Consider the following 26,328-nt stretch of genomic DNA (forward strand, 5'->3'; position numbering starts at 1 on the left):
AACAATGTGAGATCAGCATGTAAGTGGTTGTCCTGAGTTGGTCATCAGATCTATTGAGTTATTGAACATGGAGATTCAATAACTGGAACTTCCCAGTTTTAGCCACTTTGTCAAATCATGAATGACTCAGGACAACATGGCTGGCATCTGAACTGAGGACAGATTTAGCCCTCAACATGCAGAGTCTGTACCAACTCCCTCAATTTCATGTCAGAAGTAAATTGACTTGTTGGACACTTGGTGGGTGTTTGGGGAATTGGATGTTGTTTCTAGAGACGCCACATATTTGGTGTCAGGGAAATGTAGACTCACTCTCCCTGTGCTTTGGGAGCTCAGGTGAGTCCTGGGGACAGGTGAGTAATGAACATGGGACACTGAACCCAGAAGCTCTCAGCAGTTATTGGTATTTTCAGAGTTACTGGCGGAACAGGATAGTGTAACAAATGGGTTGTGACAGGGAAGTATCTTGTCCTGACCCTGCTGCCCACATGCCATGTGTCCTGCAACAAGTCATCTACAGCTTCCTCTTCTGAACAGCAGATACATGCCACTTGATTTCTTTGAACATACTGCCAGCCACAGATATAAAGAGTTTACTCACATTTCATGGCCAATTTTGGTTAATTTCCACCAGGATATGTTCATTTGAAAAGATTTCTCTATCTACTTGCTTGGGATGAGAAAGAACCTTTGTGCATCGCAATGATTATCTTTGTCCAATAAAAATTAATTAGAAAGACCTGGGACCACTTAGTAAAGCAACTGCAAGGAATGCATGAAACACAGCCCTTGTGTGGCTGGCTCATGGAACAAAAACTGATACAATATTAGCAGTCTCCAGGCCTCTTCCCTTGTCCACTTTTGGCATCAATTTATTATCCATATTTGAACTTCATCCTGGTTTATGGTCCAAGACTCCTGCAAATTTTGGAATTTTTTTCTTTCACAGGTACCGAAATTATCTGCAAGGCATGCAAGATGATAAGAAAAGCAGCTGAAACATTCAAAAAATGCCTTGAAGGTTTGAACTTTCTGCACCTGTGGGGAGCGGGGATGGCACTGAAACTGAAATCAGTTACTACTGGTCGAGGATTCAATAAGTATCCCTATTGAGTGAAACTTCAATAAAAGTCCATAATATTGACTCACAGAGCTTATGAGGTGGGAACAAATTGTGGTGAGGTGAGGGTGCTATGCTTACCAGGGCACGGAGGCTCCTCTCACCTTCACTCCCACTTTGCCCTAAACATCTCCTCCATTTCACTTTTTCTCAGATTTAATCCTATATATTAATCTGAGAACAGTGAGTATAAATTTTTCTGAGTTTGGTCACTGGTTCGATCGAGGTATTGTGCATGGAAGTGGGGTCATAGAAACTCTCACTTTTAGTCAGTTGGTTAGAATCACAAGTGACTTGAGACCACGTGGCTGGCATCTGAAGTCAGGACAGTCTGGATCCCTCAACCTGTGGCATTGGCACTAACTCCACAGACATGGGATCAAAAGTCAATGGACAGAGGGTTGCCCCGTTGGTGTTGGGAACTGTGTGGTGTTGGTGGAGAAACAACATATTTGGTGTCAGGGAAAAACCCAAACTCACTGTCCTCTGTGATTTGAGGGCTCAGGTGAGGCTTGGGGAGAAGTGAGTAGTGAAAGTAGGACACTGCACCCAGAAACTCTTACCAGTTAACTGTATTTTTGAGTTCCTAGCAGAATCAATAATGTATCAAATGGGTTGTGACATGACAGTATCTTGTCCTGACCAGGCCACTCACATGCTTGTGTGCTGGGGCAAGTCACCTGTAGTTTCCTCATCTAAACAGGGGGAAAATGTTCCGTGAGTTATTTGAACAGATGACGAGTCTTGAATAGAAACAGTTTATTCATATGTCACGGCCAGATTTGTCCATTTTCCACCACGATGTGTTAATCTGAAAAAAATTTCTCTACCTTCTTGCTTTGGCCAAGTAAAAATATTTCTTTATCAAATAATGATTATTCCTCTATTATTAAAACTAATTGAAAGATGTTGAACTATGGAGGAGAGCAAATGCTGGAAAAGCAAGAAACAGCCCTTGTGTGGTAAGCTGTGGGACCAAGGCTGATACAACATTACTAAAGTCTCAGGCCTTTTCCCTTGTCCTTTTTTGACCCTTATTTTCTTATCCATGGTTGATCCTTTTCCTGTTTCATGGACCAGGCCTCCTGAAACTCTTGAAATTTTCTCTTTTTCATGGGGAGGAGATGTTTTCCTTAAGGCAACTTGAAAACCATACACTACAGAAGTTCCCAACACACATATTCAAAGAAGAGAATAAAGGTTTGTACTTTCTGGACCTCTACATTTTAGACATTTGGTCATAAGCCTAAGCTGGTTGGGACCCTGTGGCTGGGACTAAAGTGAGGGCAGTCATGATCCTTCAGTGGGTGGGATCTGCACTAACTGCATGGATTTCGTATCAGACGTCAATTGACTGGGGGACGCCCAGTGGGTGTCTGGGGAACTGGTTGATGTTGGTGGAGACACCACATATTTGGTGATAGGGTAAACACGAGCTCACTCTCTCCTGTGATTTAGGCACTTAGACGAGACTTGGGGACAGGGAAGTAATGAAAGTAGAACACTGCATCCAGAAAATCTTACAGTGAAAGTGGAGTGTTAGTTGTACAGTTATGTCCGACTCTTTGCCACCCCATGGGCTGAAGGCCACAGGCTCCTCTGCCTGAATACTGCAGTGGGTTGCCATGCCCTTCGCCAAGGGATCTTTCCAACCCAGGATCAAACCTGGGTCTCCTGTATTGCAAGCAAGTTCTCTACCATCTGAGCCACCTGGGAAGCTGGAAACTCTTACAAGTAAACTATATTTTTAGAATTCCTGGTAGACAAAAATTTAGAGAAGAGCTAACACCTATCTTACTCAAACTCTTCCAGAAAATTGCAGATGAAGGTAAGCTTCCAAACTCATTCTATGAGGCCACCATCACCCTAATTCCAAAACCAGACAAAGATGCCACAAAAAAAGAAAACTAAGGCCAATATCACTGATGAACATAGATGCAAAAATCCTTAACAAAATTCTAGCAAACAGAATCCAACAACATATTAAAAAAATCATACACCATGACCAAGTGGGCTTTATCCCAGGAATGCAAGGATTCTTTAATATCCGCAAATCAATCAATGTAATACACCACATTAACAAATTGAAAGATAAAAACCATATGATTATCTCAACAGATGCAGAGAAAGCCTTTGACAAAATTCAACACCCATTTATGATTAAAACTCTCCAGAAAGCAGGAATAGAAGGAACATACCTCAACATAATAAAAGCTATATATGACAAACCCACAGCAAGCATCACCCTCAATGGTGAAAAATTGAAAGCATTTCCCCTGAAATCAGGAACAAGACAAGGGTGCCCACTCTCACCACTACTATTCAACATAGTGTTGGAAGTTTTGGCCACAGCAATCAGAGCAGAAAAAGAAGTAAAAGGAATCCAGATAGGAAAAGAAGAAGTGAAACTCTCACTGTTTGCAGATGACATGATCCTCTACATAGAAAACCCTAAAGACTCTACCAGAAAATTACTAGAGCTAATCAATGAATATAGTAAAGTTGCAGGATATAAAATTAACACACAGAAATCCCTTGCATTCCTATATACTAACAATGAAAAAACAAAAAGAGAAATTAAGGAAACAATACCATTCACCATTGCAACAAAAAGAATAAAATACTTAGGAGTATATCTACCTAAAGAAACAAAAGACCTATACATAGAAAACTATAAAACACTGATGAAAGAAATCAAAGAGGACACAAACAGATGGAGAAACATACCGTGTTCATGGATTGGAAGAATCAATATTGTCAAAATGGCTATTCTACCCAAAGCAATCTATAGATTCAATGCAATCCCTATCAAGCTACCAACGGTATTTTTCACAGAACTAGACCAAAGAATTTCACAGTTTGTATGGAAATACAAAAAACCTCGAATAGCCAAAGTAATCTTGAGAAAGAAGAATGGAACTGGAGGAATCAACCTGCCTGACTTCAGACTCTACTACAAAGCCACAGTCATCCAGACAGTATGGTACTGGCACAAAGACAGAAATATAGACCAATGGAACAGAATAGAAAGCCCAGAGATAAATCCACGAACCTATGGACACCTTATCTTTGACAAAGGAGGCAAGGATATACAATGGAAAAAAGACAACCTCTTTAACAAGTGGTGCTGGGAAAACTGGTCAACCACTTGTAAAAGAATGAAACTAGAACACTTTCTAACACCATACACAAAAATAAACTCAAAATGGATTAAAGATCTAAATGTAAGACCAGAAACTATAAAACTCCTAGAGGAGAACATAGGCAAAACACTCTCCGACATAAACCACAGCAAGATCCTCTATGACCCACCTCCCAGAATATTGGAAATAAAAGCAAAACTAAACAAATGGGACCTAATGAAACTTAAAAGCTTTTGCACTACAAAGGAAACTATAAGTAAGGTGAAAAGACAGCCCTCAGATTGGGAGAAAATAATAGCAAATGAAGAAACAGACAAAGGATTAATCTCAAAAATATACAAGCAACTCCTGCAGCTCAATCCCAGAAAAATAAATGACCCAATCAAAAAATGGGCCAAAGAACTAAACAGACATTTCTCCAAAGAAGACATACAGATGGCTAACAAACACATGAAAAGATGCTCAACATCACTCATTATTAGAGAAATGCAAATCAAAACCACAATGAGGTACCATTACACGCCAGTCAGGATGGCTGCTATCCAAAAGTCTACAAGCAATAAATGCTGGAGAGGGTGTGGAGAAAAGGGAACCCTCTTACACTGTTGGTGGGAATGCAAACTAGTACAGCCACTATGGAAAACAGTGTGGAGATTTCTTAAAAAACTGGAGATAGAACTGCCATATGACCCAGCAATCCCACTTCTGGGCATACACACTGAGGAAACCAGATCTGAAAGAGACACGTGCACCCCAATGTTCATTGCAGCACTGTTTATAATAGCCAGGACATGGAAGCAACCTAGATGCCCATCAGCAGATGAATGGATAAGGAAGCTGTGGTACATATACACCATGGAATATTACTCAGCCATTAAAAAGAATTCATTTGAACCAGTCCTAATGAGATGGATGAAGCTGGAGCCCCTTATACAGAGTGAAGTAAGCCAGAAAGATAAAGAACATTACAACATACTAACACATATATATGGAATCTAGAAAGATGGTAACGATAACCCTATATGCAAAACAGAAAAAGAGACACAGAAATACAGAACAGACTTTTGAACTCTGTGGGAGAATGTGAGGGTAGGATATTTCAAAAGAACAGCATGTATACTATCTATGGTGAAACAGATCACCAGCCCAGGTGGGATGCATGAGACAAGTGCTCGGGCCTGGTGCACTGGGAAGACCCAGAGGAGTCGGGTGGAGAGGGAGGTGGGAGCGGGGATCGGGATGGGGAATATGTGTAAATCCATGGCTGATTCATATCAATGTATGACAAAACCCACTGAAATGTTGTGAAGTAATTAGCCTCCAACTAATAAAAAAAAAAAAAAGAAAGAAAGAAAGAAAGAATTCCTGGTAGAATCAGGTATTGTATCAGATGGGTTGTGACATCATAGTTACTTGTCCTGACCCTACCACCCACATGCTCTGTGTCCTGGGGTAAGTCATCTGCAGTTTCCTCATCTGAACAGAGGAAACATGTTACATGGGTTCTCTGAACAGACTCCCAGTCATGAATATAAAGAATTTATTCATATTTCATGATCAGTTTTGTCCATTATCCACCAATGTGTTAATCTGAAGAACTTTATCCTTTGACTTCCTTTGAGCAAGAAAACATATTGAGGTGTCAAATAATGATTATTGCTTTATTATTAGAATAATCAGAAAGACCTGGGACCACTGAACAGCAACTGCAAGAGCTCAAGAAACATAGTGCTTGCGTGGTTTGGCTCATGGGATCAAGGCTGAGACAATATGAATAGTCTCCAGACCTTTCCCTTGTTCTCTTTTGACTATGAGTTTATTATTCATATTTGACCCATATTTGATCCTTGTCCTGGTTCATTGCCCAGGCCTCCTGAAACTCTTGGCATTTACTTTCTTTGCTAGGTCATGAGAGCACTCAGGGAAAGCAACCCAGGAACCCTCAGGTGTAGGCTGTAAACTTATGATTAATCAGCAATAGCGGCTAATTCAGTCAATATGGTTGTTTATTGAAAATTTCCATAAATATCCATAAGAATTTGGGTTCAGAGGTTTCGGGGTTAAAGATCACTAGGACACATTATTTTATTATCCTCTCAGCAGATTGAATGTTAGAGGGAGATTGACCTTGCGTTGATGTGCCCCATCATCAAGGTGATTTTGTACTAAAAGGAATTCAATTATACCCATTCTATTTGATGACCTTGCACTTGTGAAGAGGATGAAAATAGGAGTTAGGAAGTCCCTACAAAGCAGTGTTCTTGGGGACACAGCTGTCAAAAACATATGGTAAAATAAATGGCCTTCTAGGAGGGAGACTTAAAAATAGCGAAGGGTGAAATCTTATGGTAGGCTATCAGTTTCTTGAAGGTAGAGAGTGGAGCAGAGAAAGGATGCTGTGTTTTTTCTCTTAAGAGTCAGGGAAACCCTCTGTGATAAGGAGGTATGGAGCAGAACTGCAGAAGTAAGGTGCTTGGTTACTCGTTTCTGCTGTGTTTGAGCAGGAGCCAGGACCAGAGGGGCTGGAGCTGAGTTGGTTTAGGTTAGGGGAAAGAAGTGGAAACGGATGAGGCATAGAGGCCATGGGAGCAGATCGCGAGGAGCCCTGCAGGACTCTTTAAGAATCAGAATTTCACTCTCAGAGAAAAGGTGTCTCACTGAAGAATTGGTCTCCAGGGAGCCGTGGGATAGGACTGACTGAATAACAGAATCCCTGAGGCTGCAGTGCACAGAGTGTCCTCTAGGGAGCAAGGAGCAGAGACAGCGCCCCAGTGAGCAGGGTGCTGCAGTGGGTGGATCCCAGGTCTCTCGAATAACATGAATGTCTTACTCTGTTGAGGTTTCTACGGAGGCTTCATTACCTAGTCATGATGCATTAAATCATTAGCTATTGGGGATTGTTCAACAGACAGTTTCATTAAACTCCTTGAGGTTGAGGGAAGGCAAGGAGATTGTGGAAGAAAGACCCTGCAGAAGGGTGGGAATGAAAGTTTTCACCTTCCTGTAGGCAATCCTTCCTGGTGCAATATCAGAGCCCATTATGGGCTTATGAAGGTATTTCCAAACTCACCAACTTCACATACCAAAAGACACCTTTGCTGTTCTCATCATATAAGAAATACCAAGATTTTTAGAAACAGTGTCAGGAAAAGGATGAAAAAAGAAATATGTATATTTCTTCATAGAATCACAATATCATTAGTATCAATATTCATTTTATAGAATCCCTGTGAGGTAACTGAAGTAAACACAGTGTTACGTTTTCTTCATGCCTTTTCCCATTATAGCATGATTCCTTCACCATTGTTATTAATGGTGAAAAGTTTTTACCACACACTTAAATAAAGACAATATTAATAATCTTATAAAACTCTGTTATCCAGGCCCATTAATTATTGACATACAGGGATTAATTTTTACCTATGTCCTCTTTTTGTTGTGGTGGTTTTTCTTTTTTCTTTTTTAGCATTTATATATTTGTCTGTGTGGGTTGGTTCTTATTTGTGGGTCCCAGACTCAGTAGTTATGGCCTGTCGACTCTATGCCTACAGCATTTGGGACTTTAATTTCTTTATAAGGGATTAAAGATATGAATCCTTCGTTGGAAGGCGAATTCTTAACCACTAAACCACCTCGGAAGTCTTTCAGAAGTTTTAAGGCTATTCAAAGGCCTTGTACCAATTTTTCTTAAAATACTTCATGAGGAGATATACATTTGTACATGATTACTATAACATATCATGCTTAGCCACCTTCATAATTCTGTCCCAGAAAGGAAAGGAGGTTTTCAAATGGGCATTTCAATTTGACCATCCCCCACAACCCTAACATTCTCCATTCCAAGCAAACTGGAGGTTCTAGTTGTTGTCCTTCTACAGAGCACTGATGACCACCCTTATAACTGAGCCGTTGCTTCTCTCATTCCAGCAGATTCTCAGCCTGCCTTCTGCCTGGAGCCTAAGTTAGCTGGTTCCTGCAAGAACAAGACAGCCAGGTACTTCTACAACGCCAAGACTGGGTGCTGCGAGCCGTTTGTTTATAGTGGCTGTGAAGGGAGCAAAAACAACTTCAACACGATAGAGGACTGCTTAAAGTCCTGCTGTCCCGACTGCATGAAGACCTGCTGCCCACTGGAAGAGTCCCAGGGGTAAGACGGGGGGCAGGGCACCGGAGGAGGGGAAGGACTGGGGAAAGAGGCGGAGCTCAGGGGACCACATGCCATTCACCCTGCACAGTGTCCTCCTCCTCGCTGCTGCCAGGAGGGGAGGCTGCAGTGTCCTGTGAGACCCACACTGAGCGAGGTCTCCAGGGAGAGGATGGCAGAAGGTCAGCCCCTGATGCCTCTTTGTGGTCCTCTCAGCCTGATCACATGCTCCTCTTTCTCATTTGGGAATAATGATTCAGTTACCCTCCAGGACAGGTCTGTGGTGCTCCTGAGTGCCCCACATAGGCTTGGAAAACTCACTTCCTTCTTGTAGGTCATTTGGGTCATGGGCACTACAGTTCCATATTTTTTGGAAAGTCTAGGCTCTGTCAAGATGACCGGTATCCAGGTCTGGAGCCACAATGATGTCACTCAACAAGTTCCTTTCTTTTTGCAGAGGGCATGCGAAGAGTGGTCCCGGAAACTTTGAAGGCCAAGGATGGCCCCTGCAGGGCTGGGTTGTGGCTGCTTCTGAAACAGTTCAGTCTTCTCACAGTACTTCTCTCTCCTACCCTCCTCAGCAGAACCTGCCTATTTCCTTTCCCCTATTGGTCAACACATCTAATTCCGTCTCATCCAGCTGGCTCTCAGGACCATGAGAGGATGTCTCCCCTGTACCCCTAGCACTTCACACAGTTCCTGACACCAATGAGACAGTTTATAATTATTTGAGGAAAGAAGGAAGGAATGTAAGAGCGCATTCCTTATGACCATATTAAGTACAAGGCTGTGGTGCAACACAGGATTTTTGTTTTCACCTCCATCCTCACGGCATCCTAACCTTCAACCCATTCCCACAATCACTGCTCTCCTTCTTGGTGGCCAAGAGGAATTTCCAGCATTCAGTTCTCACTGTCAGTAATGAGAGAAGGGTTTGGGATAAAGAAGCCTCTTGACCCCACAATGATGCAGTGATTTACCTTTCTGAAGCTTCAAACATTGTGGCTTATATTTCAATAAACGCATATTAAAAATTAAACTGACTGAAGTGGAGTCTGTTGTTTACAACTACAAAACTTAACCAAAGTATACTAACACATATATATGAAATTTAGAAAGATGGTAACGATAACCCTATATGCAAAACAGAAAAAGAGACACGGATGTATAGAACAGACTTTTGGACTCTGTGGGAGAAGGTGAGGGTGGGATGTTTCGAGAGAACAGCATTGAAACAAGTATACTATCAAGGGTGAAACAGATCACCAGCCTACGTTGGATGCATGAGACAAGTGCTCGGGGCTGGTGCACTGGAAGACCCAGAGGGATCGGGTGGAGAGGGAGGTGGGAGGGGGGATCGGGATGGGGAATACATGTAAATCCATGGCTGATTCATGCCAATGTATGGCAAAAACCACTACAATATTGTAAAGTAATTAGCCTCCAACTAATAAAAACAAATGGGAAAAAAAAAAAAAAAACTTAACCAGCAGAGTCCCTGGAAATGGTGATCCTTCTCACTGTTCTGCAGAGGAGTGGGCACCTCCCTTTTTCCTGTCCAGAGACTGTACCCTCCCAGGTATAGGAAGAAAACCCATTATAGCATCATCATCTCAGTAGTCACCCCAAGCTACACAGAAAGCTGGGAGGCACACACCTGCACATGAAAACTTCATTTCTTACTTCTCAGTTCAGTTCAAATTTCAGGCCAGGTTGTTCTCCTGGACTCTCAGAAGGAGAAAGGGCTTGGGGCTCAGTTGTCCAATTTCTAAGGACTCCTGTTCTCTGATGTTGCATCTGGGGAGGGTTTTTAGTTCTGGTAAAGAAGGGCAAGTCTCATTTAGTGTCCCAGTCTGTGTGAGCATTTTGCTTGCATTATTCTGTTAATCATGCTAAGAATCCTTCAAGGGAGGAAATGCAGTTGTAGAGATGGCTCTTAGCTGCTGTATTCATTTCCTAACATGCAGGTCCCCACTTTCCCAAGCAGAAGGACTTTGATGATGCTTTCCTGTTCTGTTTCTGGGAAGATTTAGAATGGAGGCAACTTTGGAAACAGTATCTGTGTCACTACAAATGAGTAAAGTTTACCATGGGGACTGAAGCAAGTATACTACTTAAATAGATGAGAAAACATAGGGTGCTGGTGTTACTTTTTATATCTTTCCAGTCTTAGGCAAATTCTCAACATCTCTGAACTTTGCATTCTTTAGTTATAAAATAAGGATAAGGCTGGTACTTGTTCATGTTTCTAGCCAGTGACCACTAGAAATAGTTCTGTTTCTAGTTGAACTCATTGGATTTATTTACTACTCACAGCAGCAAAGAACAAGAATCATCTTGGAAAACAGTATGCTGTCATATTAAGACAATGTTCAAAGGAACTTACAAGATGTGGGCTTCTGTGATTTGAATTTGGGGAAGGTATCAGGAAGATGGCTTTGCTCTGGAAGGATGATGTTTAGGAAGTGGGGTAGTTCTCTAATTGGTATCTTGTTTTTTTTTTTAGAGCAAAATATGTAAAAAATTAATTTATTTGTTTATTTGATTTTATATTTGATTTTATTTATTTTTAAAAAATTTATTCATTTTAATTGGAGGCTAATTACTTTACAATATTGTAGTGGTTTTTGCCATACACTGACATGAATCAACCATGAATTTACATGTGTTCCCCATCCTGACCCCCTCTCCCACCTCCCTCCCTATCCCATCCCTCTGGGTCATCCCAGTGCACCAGCCCCGAGCACCCTGTCTTATGCATCGAACCTCGACTGGTGATCCATTTTGCATATGATAATATACATGTTTCAATGCCATTCTCCCAAGGCATCCCACCCTCGCCTTCTCCCATGGAGTCCAAAAGACTGTTCTATACATCTTTGTCTCTTTTGCTGTCTTGCATATAGGGTTATCTGATTGATATCTTAATTTTAACTCTAAGACGGGAAGACTAGATAAAGTTTAGATCTGTACTTGTTCAAGAAATGCTGTCACTCAAGATAGGAAGGTATTAGGTCATATAGGTAGTCTGTGTAATGTAGCTCCTTTGTTCAGGGCTAAAACATGATTATCCAATGTTCTATTTTTGTCTAGATCTTTCAGCAAACCAGAATGAAGCTTTGTAAAATGTTTATCTTGAGCAGAAGAACATAAGGGCCATTGTGGTACCAGATCAGGTCTTAGAACTCAGAGGTTGCTTTTCTCTTTCTCTATCAATCTCATAGAGTATTGATGAGAATGAAAGAGATGTATTTGTTAAATTCTTTGTCCAAGACTGCCTGAGTAACCATTTAATGAAGGTCAGACGTGGCAATAGTGATAGTAGTAGTATGTGAAGTGAAGTCACTCAGTCGTGTCTGACTCTTTGTGAGTCCATGGACTGTAGCTCATCAGGCTTTTTCCATCCATGGGGTTTTCCAGACAAGAATACTGGAGTGGGTTGCCATTTCCTTCTCCAGGGGCTCTTCCCCACCCAGGGATCAAACCCAGGTCTCCTGCACTGAAGGCAGATGTTTTACCCTCTGAGCCACCAGGGAAGTCCCAGTAGTAGTATAAATATGTTATCTAATTTTTAACAATTTTTAGTTGATAACAGTGTAATGACAATGACTTGATATTAATGAGAAAGCTTAGCTTCAGTAACTCACTATATTTTCTGGTCTTTGGTAAGTCATTTCATCTCCCCGAGACACAGATTTTACTTATGGTTTTAATGAAAGAAGATGGTGATATCTACATTAAGAAATCTCCAGATTTGCATACTTTTAAAAACCATGTTGATTACCCTGCTAATGGCATTGAACACCAAAACAAACTGTCTAGAAGCACGTCAAGTATTAGATTCCTCCACTCCTGACTGCTGTTTAAATGTGCTGTTGACTGTAGTAAGAAAGGAACAAATAACCTTGACTGTAGTTGTGTCATCTTCTAGAAGTTCCCCCTCAAGTAACTGGTGCAGTGCCAGAGCAGAGTCATAGTCCCAATTCCAATTAAGTGTCCTTCTTCCTCAGAGCTAACTGAAAGCCCTCTTGCTTCAGTGATTGACCTCACCCAGGTCCAGCTCTTTTTGCAACCCTCCATTGTCTTTGTGTGACTCTTTGGTCAATGCCATTAAGTGTTAATCACAATAATTACTCATTATTATTAGTATTTCAAAGGACTTTGACTTTGCAGGGAGAAGAATATATGTCTATGGTCTTCAATGATTCAGAACAGCCTCATGACGTGAGCAACATGATACCATGCTACAAGTGAAGAAGAGGGTAAATTTCTGCCCCTGATCACATAGCTAGGAAATGGCAGAACTGAAACTCAAACTGAGTTCCTCTGTTCCAAAAACCTCTAGTGAAGAGTCCAGAGTTGTGGTGGGGGTAGATGGGTGGTAGGTAATCTTCCAAAGTCCCTGAGATCCACTCTAACCCCCGAGGTCCACTCTGGCAGGTAGATCTCCTGTTGGTGAAACCAGGTGAGGGGCAGTGGGTGGTCTTGCTCTAGAGATATGTTTTTGTCTCTGCTTCCCTTTTGCTCACTTTCTTTACTTTATTTCTATCCAGAATATCAGGCCGCAGATGGAGATGTTCTTCCCCAGCTCAACATCTCTTTGGACCACTGCCAGGTCAAGAGCTTATGTATTCCAGTAGAGATGCTGCCACAATGGTTGTAGGAAATTACCTGTGTCATACCTGTCTTCTGAAGTAGGTGGGGTTAATGTGAGAGGGGGAGCACTGACACGTAGATATGAAGACCCCTGAACGAGGCTGTAAAGGAGGACCTGGGCTAACACACTGCTAATCACCTAGCAGTCTTTGATCTGCTCTCATCCACTCATGGACCATCCTTCAGGTGCCATTCAGTGCTCTAGGTGCTGGGATGCTTCTTGAGGAGCACACTGGACAAAATTCCACTTGTAGAATCACATTCTGTGCTTTCATGACCACAGAGTCAAGTTTGAGGACCGAAGCCACTGGTTATTTGCCCTGAGCAGACACGAGCAGGACAGAGGAGCCTGGTGGGCTACAGTCCATGGAACCTCAAAGAGTCAGAACAGACTGAGTGACTGAGCAGACAGACACACACAGGCAGAAGCAGGACAATGGAAGGTGGAGAGATTGCACATTGTACATGACTGACCCCAAATCCTCCATCTCCACACTCCACTCCTTCTGGCCTGTCCTTACCCATCTGCTGGGGTGTATACAGATCTGTCAGCATCTGTCTTTCCATAGATGCCCTTTTCAAGGCAAAAAACATGAGCTGAATCGACCTTTCTGCAGTCCTGCTCATACTCCAGGGTACCCTAGTGGCTGGAATCTCAGGGAGTGAAACCAGCAACCAGGTCCAGAGTAAGTCCTAGCTCACTTCTCCTCTGCAGACTGGAGGGAAAGAGGGTGAGTGCATGGAAGGCGTGGGAAGAGGGGTGTGGTGGATGCTGCCAGCCCTCTCTGGATTTCTTCTGGGAAGTGAGCAGTTGAACTCCAGGGACATTTCTTGATTCTCAAAAAGCATGTGGTCTGCTTTTAATAAAATTATCCCACCTCATTTTACAAAATCGTGAGCTTCATCTCTGAAACTGTCAATTTCTAGTCTCTACCTTATTCCTAAATGCCACTTTAGAATAGTAAAAAGATCCATATTTGATCCTTGACCTGGTTCATGCCCCAGGACTCCAGAAACTCTTGGAATTTATTGTCTTTCTTTAAGTGCTGAAATCTGTAGAGGATGAGACCTTAGATAGTATCTGTGTGCACCTGGACTCCAGGATATGCCATCATATGATTAGAGGGTTAGAATTATCAGTTCCTAGACCCTCTGGGGAAGAGAGAATGGATACTGAGTTCCATCAACAATGGCCAAATATTCAATAAAATTGCCTACCTCAAACCCTTAATTAAAATCCAGGTACACTGCATTCAGAGAGCTTCAGAGGGGTGATAACAGAATTGGTTTGTAAGGCAGAAGTGTCCTGAGATGGCATGGATGCTCAGAATTTCCTACTCCCTCTTTGCCTTATGCTTCTCCTCCCTTTCACTGTCTCGGAGTTTTATTTTTTATAATAAGAGGGGACCATATGTAAAGGTTCCCCAGTTCTGTGAGTGGTTGTGATAACTTCTTGAACATGGGAGTTGGGTCCAAGAATATCTGAATTAACTGTCAGTTGGTCACGGGTGTAAGTGACCCCAGCCAGGGCTCATGATCAACACTTGAAGTGTGAGCTGACCTCAAGGATGAAGCCGTCATCCTGTGGGGTCGGGGTCATCTCTGCAGATTTAGTGTCAAAAGTGAATAGACTGCTGGATGCCCAGTGGGTGTGGGGGAACTAGTTGCTTTTGGCAGAGACCCCGCATGTTTGTTGTCAGGGACAAAACCCAGACTCACTGTTTTCTTCCATTTGTATCTGGGGTGAGATTCAGGGACAGGGGACTATATGTTGAACAGAACACTCAGAATCCCTCAGCAGTTCTCTACATTTTCAGAATTCCTGACAGAATCAGGGACTTGATTAAATGGGTTGTGACAGAATGTGTCTTGTCCTTATCCTACCACCTACATGCTGTTTATCCTGGGATAGTCCCATCTGCAACTTTTACATGAGAGCAGTGGCACCAAGTTTCTAGAGATTGTTGAAAGGATTACTAGTTATGAGTGCAAAGATTTCACATCTTTGTGGTCAGTGGTGTCCATTTTCCACCAAAATATTTTCGTCTCAAAGACTTGTTGACCTACTTACATTTTTCCATGACATATCCAAAAAAACATGTGACAAAATTTCTCTGTGGTGAAATTAATCAGAGAGTTGAGTAACAGCTGAGGGTCTTCTCTTCAGAGGCAATGGCAGGCAGAACAAGAAATGCAGTACTTTGTTGAGTTTGCTCTTGGGGCCAGGATTGCTTTCTCCAGGCTGGTACGACCTTAGTCAAGAATCAATGCCCTTCCCCTTGTGCCCCTATCAGACTACATTTTATTTTCCTATAATGATACAGATGACAGTTACACGCATAATTATATAGACAGGCCTCATCATCATAGGGACTAATAGGAATTTTACTCTATCCACTCTCTTCAATGATGGTGCACTTGGCATGAGTCCGAACCAGGAGAGTCATTTACTAGAGAAATACTTATCAAAATGTATCTTTTTGATTCTGAGAGCATAGTCTTTAAGTAGGAGACAGCTATAAACAAAAAATAGTAAAATAATATACACACAATAAAGGAGAGGAACACACAATAAAGTTGGGGAGAATCCTATGCCAGGTTATGATGAGCGTTGTGAAGAAAGAGAGAGATGGGGATAAAGGAGGCTGGCAAGGGTCAGGGAAATGCTCTGTGACAAGGAGGTTTGGGGCAGATGCTTCCAAAAAGGTGTCTGAATGTTTGAGCAGCACCCACGACCAGAGTGGCTGAGGCTGAGAGGGTTGAGGGGCAGGGGAGTGGAAGGGATGAGACAGAGAGGGCCTGGGGACAAGTCATGAAGACATGTATAGCACTGTAAGAATCAGAATTTGACTCAGAAAGCTAGGGGGTCACTGAGGGATGGGTCATGGGAGCCATGGGATAGGATTCACTTTGAAACAGGATCCTTGTGGCTGTAGCATGGAGGGTGGCCTCTAGTGGGTGAAGGGCAGAGACAGAGGCCCCTGGGCAGGCTGCTGAATTGTCCAGGTGAGCCATGATGAAGTGTGTGCCCATATTGTTGCCTGGATTGAACTCAGTACATTAGAATAACATGAATCACTTGCTTTTTTGACACTTCTGTGGCTGCTTCATCACAAATTAGGATTCATTAAATCTTTAGCCATTTATAATGTAGTCACCCTTCAAAGCCTAGCCTCTCCTTAAGTTTTGGGGACAGGGAAAAGCAGAAGGTGAGAATTAAAACCTATACCTGTGGCTGATTCATGTTGATGTTTGACAGAAAACAGCAAAAATCCGTAAAGCAATTATCCTTCAAGTAAAAAAATATATAAATTAAAAGAAAATAAACTCAATCACCAACAGAGAAGGCAATGGCAACCCACTCCAGTACTCTTGCCTGGAAAATCCCGTGGACGGAGGAGTTTGGTAGGCTGCAGAGCATGGGGTTGCGAAGAGTTGGACATGACTGAGCGACTTCACTTTCACTTTTCACTTGCATGCATTGGAGAAGGAAATGGCAACCCACTCCAGTGTTCTTGCCTGGAGAATCCCAGGGACGGAGGAGCCTGGTGGGCTGCCATCTATGGGGTCGTACAGAGTTGGACACGACTGAAGTGACTTAGCAGCAGCAGCAGCAACCACCAAATCAGGTGTTAGTTACCCATGCAACCAAACTCCATTCTAAGGTTAGATTGAGGCTGTGCTGATCACCTTTCTCACATCATAAAAGACCCTTAGTGCTGTCATCTCTAAGGAAATCCAATCGTTTCAGGAGAATAGTTCCAGGATTAATGGTTCCTTAATTCCAGTGCCCATTATGTAAACAAAGTAGACATTTTGGGGGGTTTTCTTCCATGCCTGCCTCCATTAAATCATGATGCCTTCACACTTCTTTTTTATACCAAAAGCTTTTAACTATACACAACTATAGATCAGAGTATTATAAACTGGTGGGCCATTGTACAGCTCCAGTCATGATCAACATATGGAGAATATTCTTAATGTGTATCTTTTATTCTTGTTCCATTTGCAGCTAATCAGTGGAAACATGCCAATTCAGTAATGATATGCAATATTTACAATATTACCCTGTCAATGTGAAGCCTAACAACATGAGTAATAATGTCCTACAGAGCAGAATATGAAATGGCCTATTCACATTCACACCCATACCACTCTCTATTGCAAATAAACTGGTATTTTCTGTATTTTACCTTTTAGACACAGCTGTGATGACCATCTTTGTATTTCACTGAGATCCTCCCACCCCTATAGCCCTGTGACCTGATGTCTGCCTGGAGCCTCCATTCATGAGTCCCTGCGAGGCCAAACTAAGCAGACACAGCTACAATGCCACATCCAGTTTCTGGCAGATTTTTGTACGTGGTAGCTAAAATGTTAAGAACAGATGGGATGGGGAGGGAGGCAGGAGAGGGGATCGGGACGGGAAACACATGTAAATGCATGGCTGATTCATGTCAATGTATGGCAAAAACCACTACAATATTGTAAAGTAATTAACCTCCAACTAATAAAAATAAATGGAAAAAAAAGTAAAATAAGATGTTAAGAACAAAGACTGCAATGGGGGCCAGGCTATGTTAAGACCCCTGCTGGTGCTATCATATCCTGGGTAAGACAGCAGGCAGGGCATAAGGAGAAGGAAAGGGCTGGGGAAAGAGGTGGAGCTCAGGAGGGTACACACTCCTCAAAACCACCCACAGTGTCTGTTTTCCTCACTGCCTCCCGGGAGAAGTGGCTGCAGTATCCTTAGAAATCATTGGCTGAGCATATCCTCCAGGGGCCAACATGGGAAAAGGTCAGCCCTAGAAGCACCATCTTGATAATTTGAGCTTACTCTCATGCTCCCTGTTCTTAGATGCAAAGAGTAAGTCAGCACCCCCACAGAGCAGGTCTGTCGTGCTACTGAGTCCCCCAGCTCGGTTTCAAAAATTTACTTCCTTCTGTTGATTATTGTGATCCTGAGAGGATAGTGGTTGCTCATTTCTAGGATGGCCTAGGTCTTGTCCAGGTACATAATGTCCAGATCTGTGGCTTCAGAAATTCAATCAGAAAGCTCCTCTACTTTGCAGAGGCCATGGGAACTGGGCTCCCCTGAGATGCTGAAGTTCAAGGAACACCGAGTCAGGGCTGAGCTCTGGCTGCTTGTCATAATATTCAGGCCTTTCCCTCTTGCTTCTCAACCCTACCTTCCTCAGCAGAAATCTGCCTCTTTCTTCTCCCCCATAGGACTACTTCCTTTATCCTGCCTCATCCATTGAGAGCAAGTCTTCTCTTTATCCTTAGAACATTGCACAGCTCCAGAAAGAAAGGATACAGTCCATGAATATTGAAGCAAGGATAGAAACAATGCAGGAGAAAAGCTCTTCATGAATGCAATGAAAATAGTGCCTGAAATGCAAATTCCTGACCTTTGCTATAATCATCCTTGTCACTACATCCTCACCTTCAACCTCCACCCCACCAGCACTTTGAGAGCCTTGGATATGTGGCTGTCTGAATGCTGCCAGAGAGGCTGGGACCCCCTCATATTATTGTAAATATGATTGACACTCATGAAGTCACGTCAAAAATCTTTGATGTGTGGTCTGTGTTACTATCAAGTAGATTTGCCCGGGTAGTGTTAGTAAGTCTGTGTATTAATGAAATCAAATTATCTGGGAATACTTGAAAAACAGGCAAGTGTCTTCCTCCTGATTTTCAGCTGTTTGTCTTGCAGCAAGTCACTTTTCTGTAGCTGTAGTTCGGTATCTTCATCTCTAATACAGGGATAATGATAGTTGATTGAGAAGATTGTTAAGGAAGACCAAGCTATCTTTTTATCAACACTTCCTGAGAGCCCGCATGACAGGTCACAATTTTAAATGCCCTCCAGGACAAGTGAGTAATGTGAATGGAAGTATTTTGTGTGAGGTGGAGGCAGGCAGACCATGCGAAATGGTGGGACTTGTGGAAGTTTGAGAGAATGCTCCCCTCCTGAGAAGAGAGCCCTACGAGTATATGTCACTGGTTTGCTCCCTTTCTTTAAGGATTTTTAGGATTAGATGAATTATATGTTTCATGTATCCAGGATAATGCCTGCTACAATGAAGAATTTAAGTTTTACCTGGAGTAATTACTCATTATTGTTATTATTACTGCTACAAAGGACTTTGCCTTCTAGGGAGAAGGAATATATGCCTGTTGCATCCATTGCTGCTACGGAAACCACATAATGTGGGCAGCACGGGTCTCATGTGATATCTGAAGACGCAGGATTCTGACAGTTTTAAATCCTCAGGCTCAAAATTAGGAAAATGCAGAGCTGGTACCCAAACTGAGGTCCTATGGTCCCATCACCAGTGAGGGAGACAGCAGGAGGAATGAAGTGGCTACTGGTGTTCCTTCAAGGTCCCCTGATGTCCACTAAGGCAGACAGCTCTCCTGTTGTGAAGCCAGATGAAGGATGACTGAGGGTCAGCTGTGGATACAGGTTCAGCTCCCTGTTTCCCCTCTGCCCCCTCCCCTTACTTGTTTTTTTGTGCATAAACAGAGTTATAGCCCAGGATGACATCACCTTCACCAGCTACCTTCCTACCTGGACCAACACCAGGGCCAGAGTTCCTCGCTTTCAAAAACCCCTAGTGTAGAGTCCCGAATTGTGGTTGGGGTAGTTGGGTGGTAAGTAATCTTACAAGGTCCCTGAGATCCACTCTAGCCCCTGAGGTCTATTTTGGCATGTAGCTCTCCTGTTGGTGAAACCAGAAGAGGGGCAATGGGTGGTCATGCTCTGGAGATGTGTTTATGTCTCTACTTCCCTTCTGCTCACTCCCTTTATTTTATTTCTACCCAGAATATCAGGGTTTGCGCCCCAGATGGAGATGTTTTTCCCCGGCTCAATATCTCTTTGGACCAGTTCCAAGTAAAGAGTGTGTGTTCCAGCAGAGATGCTGCCACAACAGTTGCAGGAAACTTCCCTGTGTCATTCCTGTCTTCTGAAGTAAGTAGGGTTAATGTGAGAGCACTGACATGTAGATATGAAGACAGCTGCCCGAGGCTGTAAAGGAGGACCTGGCCTAACACACTGCTGATCACCTAGCAGTCCTTTGATCTGCTCTCATCCACCCACAGACTATGCTTCACGTGCCATGCAGTGCTGTAGCTGCTGGGATGCTTCCTGAGGACCATATTGGACAAAATTCCACTTGTAGAATCATATTCTGTGTTTTCATGAGAACACAGACAGAGTCAAGTTTGAGAACTGAAGTCACCATCCATTTTCCCTGAGCAGATATAAGCAGGACAGAGGAGCCTGGCAAGCTGCAGTCCATGGGGTGTCAGAGTCAGACAATATGAAGTGACTCAGTAGACACGTCTGCACAGGCAATGGAAGGTGGGGAGATTACATGTTGTACATGACTGACCCCAAATCCTCCATTTTCACACTCCACTCCTTCTGGCCTGTCCTTACCATCTGCTGGTATGTAAACAGATCTGTCAGCATTCTTCTTTCCCTAGATGCCCTTTTGCAAGGCCACAAACATGAGCAGACTCTGCCTTTCTGCAGCCTCGCTCATTTTCCTGGACACCATTCTGGCCAGCATTCTGGGGGCGGGGTGAAACCAGCAACTAGGTCCAGAGTAAAGTTTCACTTTGAAAGAGGATCTCCTTAGAACAAATTTTGGACTCTATGGGAGAAGGCGAGGGTGGGATGATCTGAGAGAATAGCATCGAAACATGTATATTATCAAGTGTGAAACAGATCGCCAGTCCAGGTTGGATGAATGAGACAAGTGCTCAGGGCTGGTACGCTAGGATGACCCAGAGGGATGGGATAGGGAGGGAGGTGGGGGGGGGGGTCAGGATGGGGAACACATGTAAATCCATGACTGATTTATGTCAATGTATGGCAAAAACCTCTACAATATTGTAAAGTAATTAGCCTCCAACTAATAAAAATAAAAGAAAGAAAAAAAAAAAAAGAAAAGAAAGAGGATCCTTGTGGCTGTAGTGTGGAGAGTGGCCTCTAGGGGGCGAAGGGCAGAGATAGAGTACTCTGGCAGGCTGCTGAATTGTCCAGGTGACCCATGTTGACGTGTGTATCCATATTGTTGCTTGGATTGATCTCAGTTCATTAGAATAACGTGAACAACTTGCTCTGTTGAGACTTCATCACAAATCAGGATTCACTAAATCTTTAGGCATTTGTGATGTATTCACGCTTCTAACCCTTGCCTCTCCTTGAGGTTTGGAAACAGGGAAAAGCAGAAGGTGAGAATTAAAACATGCCTCTGGCTGCTTCATGTTGATGATTGACAAAAAACAACAAAATTCTGTAAAGTAATTATCCTACCTAAGATGAAAAAATATATAAATTAAGAAAAAGATAAAAAACTCAACCTCCCAATCAGGTGTTCATTACCCAGGTAAACAACCTCCTTTCTAAGACTAGACTGCAGCTTTGCTGGTCAGGTCCTGTGCATCATAGAAGACTCCCTTGATGCTGTCATCTCCTAGGAAATTCAATCATTTTAGGAGATCGGTAACAGGACTGGTTAGAAGACCAAATTAATACTTCTTGTATAAGTCAGAGTGTCAGTATTCCTTCAATATTCCTTTATTCCAGTGCCCATGGTGTAAACAAAGTAGACATAGCAGGAGGTTTTCTTCCATGCCCTTCTCCATTAAACCATGACAGCTTCGCACTGTGTTTTTCATAGTGGAGACTTTCAACTATACACTTGTACAGATCATAGTATTATAAACTGGTGGACCATTGTCCAGCTCCAGTTATGATCAAAATATGGAGAATATTCTCAATGTGTATCTTTTATTCTTGTTTCATTTACAGCTAATCAGTGGAAACATGCCAATTCATGTATAAATATCAGTAATTATATGCAATTATTTACAATATTATCCTGTCGATCTGAAACTAACAACATGAATAATAATGTCCTGCAAAGCAGTATATGAAATGGCCTTTTCACATTCATACCCATACCACACTCTATCACAAAGGAACTGGTATTTTCTGTATTTTACCTTTTAGACCCAGCTGTAATGACCACCTTCATATTTCACTGAGATCCTCCCATCCGTATAGCCCTGTGGCCTGACATCTGCCTGGAGCCTCCATTCATGGGTCCCTGCAAAGCCAAACTAAGCAGACACAGCTACAATGCCACATCCAGTTTCTGGCAGATTTTTGTACATGGTAGCTAAAATGTTAAGAACAAAGACTACAGTGGTGGCCTCACTGTGTTAAGACCCCTGCTGGTACTATCCTATCCTGGGTAAGACAGCAGGCAGGGGATAAGGAGAGGGGAAGGGCTGGGGAAAGAGTTGGAGCTCAGGAGGGTACACACTTCTCTAGACCACCCACAGTGACTATTTTCCTTGCTGTCTCCTGGGAGAAGGGGCTGCAGTATCCTTAGAAATCATGGGCTAAGCATGTCCTCCAGGGGTCAGCTTGGGCAATGGTCAGCCCTAGAAGCACCATCCAGATAATCTGAGCTTACTCTCATGCTCCCCTTTCTTAGATGGGAAGAGTAAGTAAGCCAGCCACAGAGCAGGTCTGCCGTGCTACTGTGTCACTTCCTTCTTGTTGGTCATTGTGATCCTGAGAGTGCTGTGGTTGCTCATTTTTAGGATGAGGTCCTAGAAATGTACCCTTGGTCCTGTCCAGATGCAAAGTGTCCAGGTCTGGGGCTTCAGAGGTTCAATCAGCAAGTCCCTCTACTTTTGCAAAGGCCATGGGAACTGAGCTCCCCTGAGATGCTGAAGTCTAAGGAGCACCCAGTTAGGGCTAAACTCTGGCTGCTTGTGAGAATATTCAGCCTTTCCTTCTTGCTTCTCAACACTACCTTCCTCAGCAGAAATCTGCCTCTTTCCTCTCCCATAGGACTACTTATATACTCCTGCCTCATCCAGTTGGCTCTAATAATGATGAGAACAAATCTTCCCTTGATCCCTAGAACTTTGCACAGTTCCATACCCATAGGATACAGTCCATAAATATTGAAGTTAGGATGGAAACAATGCGGGGGAAAAGCTCCTCATGACTGCAGTGAAAGTAGAGCCTGGGATGTGAATTCCTGACTCTAGCTGTAATCTTCTTCGTCAATACATCCTCACCTTCATCCTCCACCCCACCAGCACCTTGAGTGCCTTGGGAACGTGGCAGCCTGGATGCTGCCACAGAGGCTGGGACCACCTCATTTCCTTATAAATGTGATTGCCAGTCATGAAATCACATCCAACATCACCTGAGTTAGTATCAAGAAGATTTGCCTGGGTGGTGTTTGTTTGTTTGTGTGTTAGTGAAATTGAAATATCTCGGAATACTTGAAAAACAGGCAAGTGTCTTCCTCCTGATTTTCAGCTGTTTGTCTTGCAGCAAGTCACTTTTCTGTAGCTGTAGTTCGGTATCTTCATCTCTAATACAGGAATAATGATAGTTGATTGAGAAGATTGTTAAGGAAGACCAAGCTATCTTTTTATCAACACTTCCTGAGAGCCCGCATGACAGGTCACAATTTTAAATGCCCTCCAGGACAAGTGAGTAATGTGAATGGAAGTATTTTGTGTGAGGTGGAGGCAGGTGGACCATGCGAAATGGTGGGTTTGTGGAAGTTTGAGAGAATGCTCCCCTCCTGAGAAGAGAGCCCCATGAGGATATGTCACTGGTTTGCTCCCTTTCTTTAAGGGTTTTTAGGATTAGATGAATTATATGTTTCATGTGTCTAGGATAAGTCCTGCTACAATGAAGAATTTAAGTTTTACCTAGAGTAATGCTACTACAAAGGACTTTGCCTTCTGGGGAGAGGGAATGCCTGTTGGGTCCCTTGCTTCCACAGCAACCACATCATGTGGGCATCATCCGCCTCATGTGCCACCTGAAGACACAGGGTTCTGAGATTTTAAATCCTCAGGCACAAAGTTAGGAAAATGCAGAGCTGGTACCCAAACCAAGGTCCTGTGGCCCCATCACCAGTGAGGGAGAGAGCAGGAGGAATGGGGTGGCTACCAGTGTTCTTCCAAAGTCCCCTGATATCCACAGAGGCAGACAGCTCTCCTGTTGGTGAAACCAGATGAGAGATGAATGTTCATGCTGTGGATAAAAGTTCAGCTCCCTTCTTCCCCTCTGCTCCTTCCCCTTACTTGGTTTTTGATGCATAAACAAAGTTGTAGCCCAGGATGACATCACCTTCACCAACTAAGTTCCTTCTTGTACCAGTGTCAGGGCCAGGGCTCCTTGGTACAAAAATCACTAGTGTGGAGGCCTGAGTTGTGGTTTGGTAGATTGGTGGTAGGTAATCTTCCAAGGTCCCTGAGATTCACTCTAGCCCCTGAGGCCCACTCTGGCAGGCAGCTCTCCTGTTATGTGAAACCAAGGGAGGGTAATGGGTGTTCATGCTCTGGAGACATGTTTATGTCTTTACTACCATTCTGCCCACTCCCTTTACTTTATTTCTACCCAGAATATCAGAGTTTGTGCCCCAATGGAGATTCTTTTCCCTGGCTCAACATCTCTTTAGACCAGTTCCAAGTAACTAGCTTCTGTGTTCCATTAGAGATGCTGCCACAATGGTTGCAGGAAACTTACCTGTGTCACACCTGTTCTGAAATAAATTGGGTTAATGTGAGAGCACTGACATGTAGATATGAAGACAGCTGCATGAGGCTGTAAAGGAGGACTTGGCCTAACACACTGCTGATTGCCTAGCAGTCCTTTGATCTGCTCTCATCCACCCTCAGACCAACCTTCACGTGCCATGCAGTGCTCTAGGTGCTGGGATGCTTCTTGACGACCATATTGGACAAAATTCCACCTGTAGAATCATGTTTTATGTTTTCATGAGACCACAGACAGAGTCAAGTTTGAAGACTGAAGTCACTGTTCATTTGCAGGACACAAGCAGGACAGAGGAGCCTGGCAAGTTGCATCCTATGGGGTGTCAGAGTCAGACAATATGAAGTGACTCAGCAGACACAAAAACACAGGGAGAAGCAGGACAATGGAAGGCAGGGAGATTACACATTGTACGTGACTGACCCCAAATCCTCCATTTCCACACTTCTCTTCTTCTGGCCTGTTCTTACCCATCTGCTGGGGTGTAAGCAGTTCTGTGAACATTCGTTTTTCCATAGATGCCCTTCTGCAAGACCGCAAACATGAGCAGACTCTGTTTCTTTGCAGCCCTGCTGATTTTCCTGGACACCGTTCTGGTCAGCATTCTGGGGGATGAAACCAGCAACCAGCTCCGGGGTACATCCCAGCTCACCTCTCCCCTACAGACTGGAGGGGAAGGTGGTGAGTGCATGGAAGGGGTGGGAAGAGGGGTGTGGAGGATGCTGCCAGCCCTCTCTGGATTTCTTCTCGAAGTGAGCAGTTGAACCCAGTACATTTTTGACTCTCAGAAAATATCAATATGTGTTCTGCTTTTAATAAAATTATCCCACCTCATTTTACAAAATCATGAATTTCATCTCTGAGACTGTCTATTCCTAGTCTCTACCTTGTCCCTAAATGTCATTTAGGATAGTTAAAATATCCATATTTGATCTTTGTCCTGGTTCATGCCCCAGGAATCCAGAAACTCTTGGAATTTATTGTCTTTCTCTAAGTACTGAAATCTGTGAAGGATCAGACCTTAGATAGTATCTGTGTACACCTGGACTCCAGAATATGCCATCATATGATTAGAAGCTTAGAATTTTCAGTCCCCAATCTCTCTGGGGAAGAGAGAATGGATACTGAGTTCCACCAAGAATGGCCAAAGATTCAGTCAAACTGACCACTTCAAACTGCCAATTAAAACCCTTGAAGACTGCATTCAGAGACTTTCAGAGGGGTGATAACATCAATGGTTTAAGGGAGGAGTGTCCTGAGATGGCATGGACACTCAGAATTTCCTTCTCCCTGTTTGCCTTATGCTTCTCCTCCCTTTTGCTGTCTTGGAGTTTTATTTTATTCAGTGGGGAGTTTATATGAGAGGGGACCGTAAGTAAAGGGTCCCCATTTCTGTGAGTGATCCTGATAACTCGTTCAGCATGGGAGTTGGGTCAAGCAATACCTGAATTAACAGTCAGTTGGTCATGGGTGTAAGTGACCCCAAGGCTCGTGATCAACACTTGGAAGTGTGGGTTGTCCTCAAGGATGGAGCCCTCACCACGTGGGGTCTGGGTCACCTCTGCGGATTTAGTGTCAAAAGTGAATATACTGCTGGGTGCCCAGTGGATGTAGGGGAACTGGATGCTGTTGGCAGAGACCCCACATGTTT

At 43.3% G+C, this 26,328-nt stretch overlaps 1 protein-coding gene across 1 annotated transcript in view; it reads left to right on the forward strand.

Annotated features, from left to right (window-relative positions):
- LOC133044310 (uncharacterized) overlaps window positions 1-26,328 on the forward strand; it is a 107,744-nt gene that overhangs the window by 44,880 nt on the left and 36,536 nt on the right. The window contains 3 exon segments of the mRNA XM_061125702.1: window positions 8,191-8,410; window positions 8,865-8,962; window positions 25,245-25,429. Coding sequence (XP_060981685.1) covers window positions 8,191-8,410; window positions 8,865-8,962; window positions 25,245-25,429 — 503 coding nt within the window.

This window comes from Dama dama, chromosome 23 (assembly GCF_033118175.1).
Source record: "Dama dama isolate Ldn47 chromosome 23, ASM3311817v1, whole genome shotgun sequence".
Lineage (NCBI taxonomy): Eukaryota > Metazoa > Chordata > Mammalia > Artiodactyla > Cervidae > Dama > Dama dama.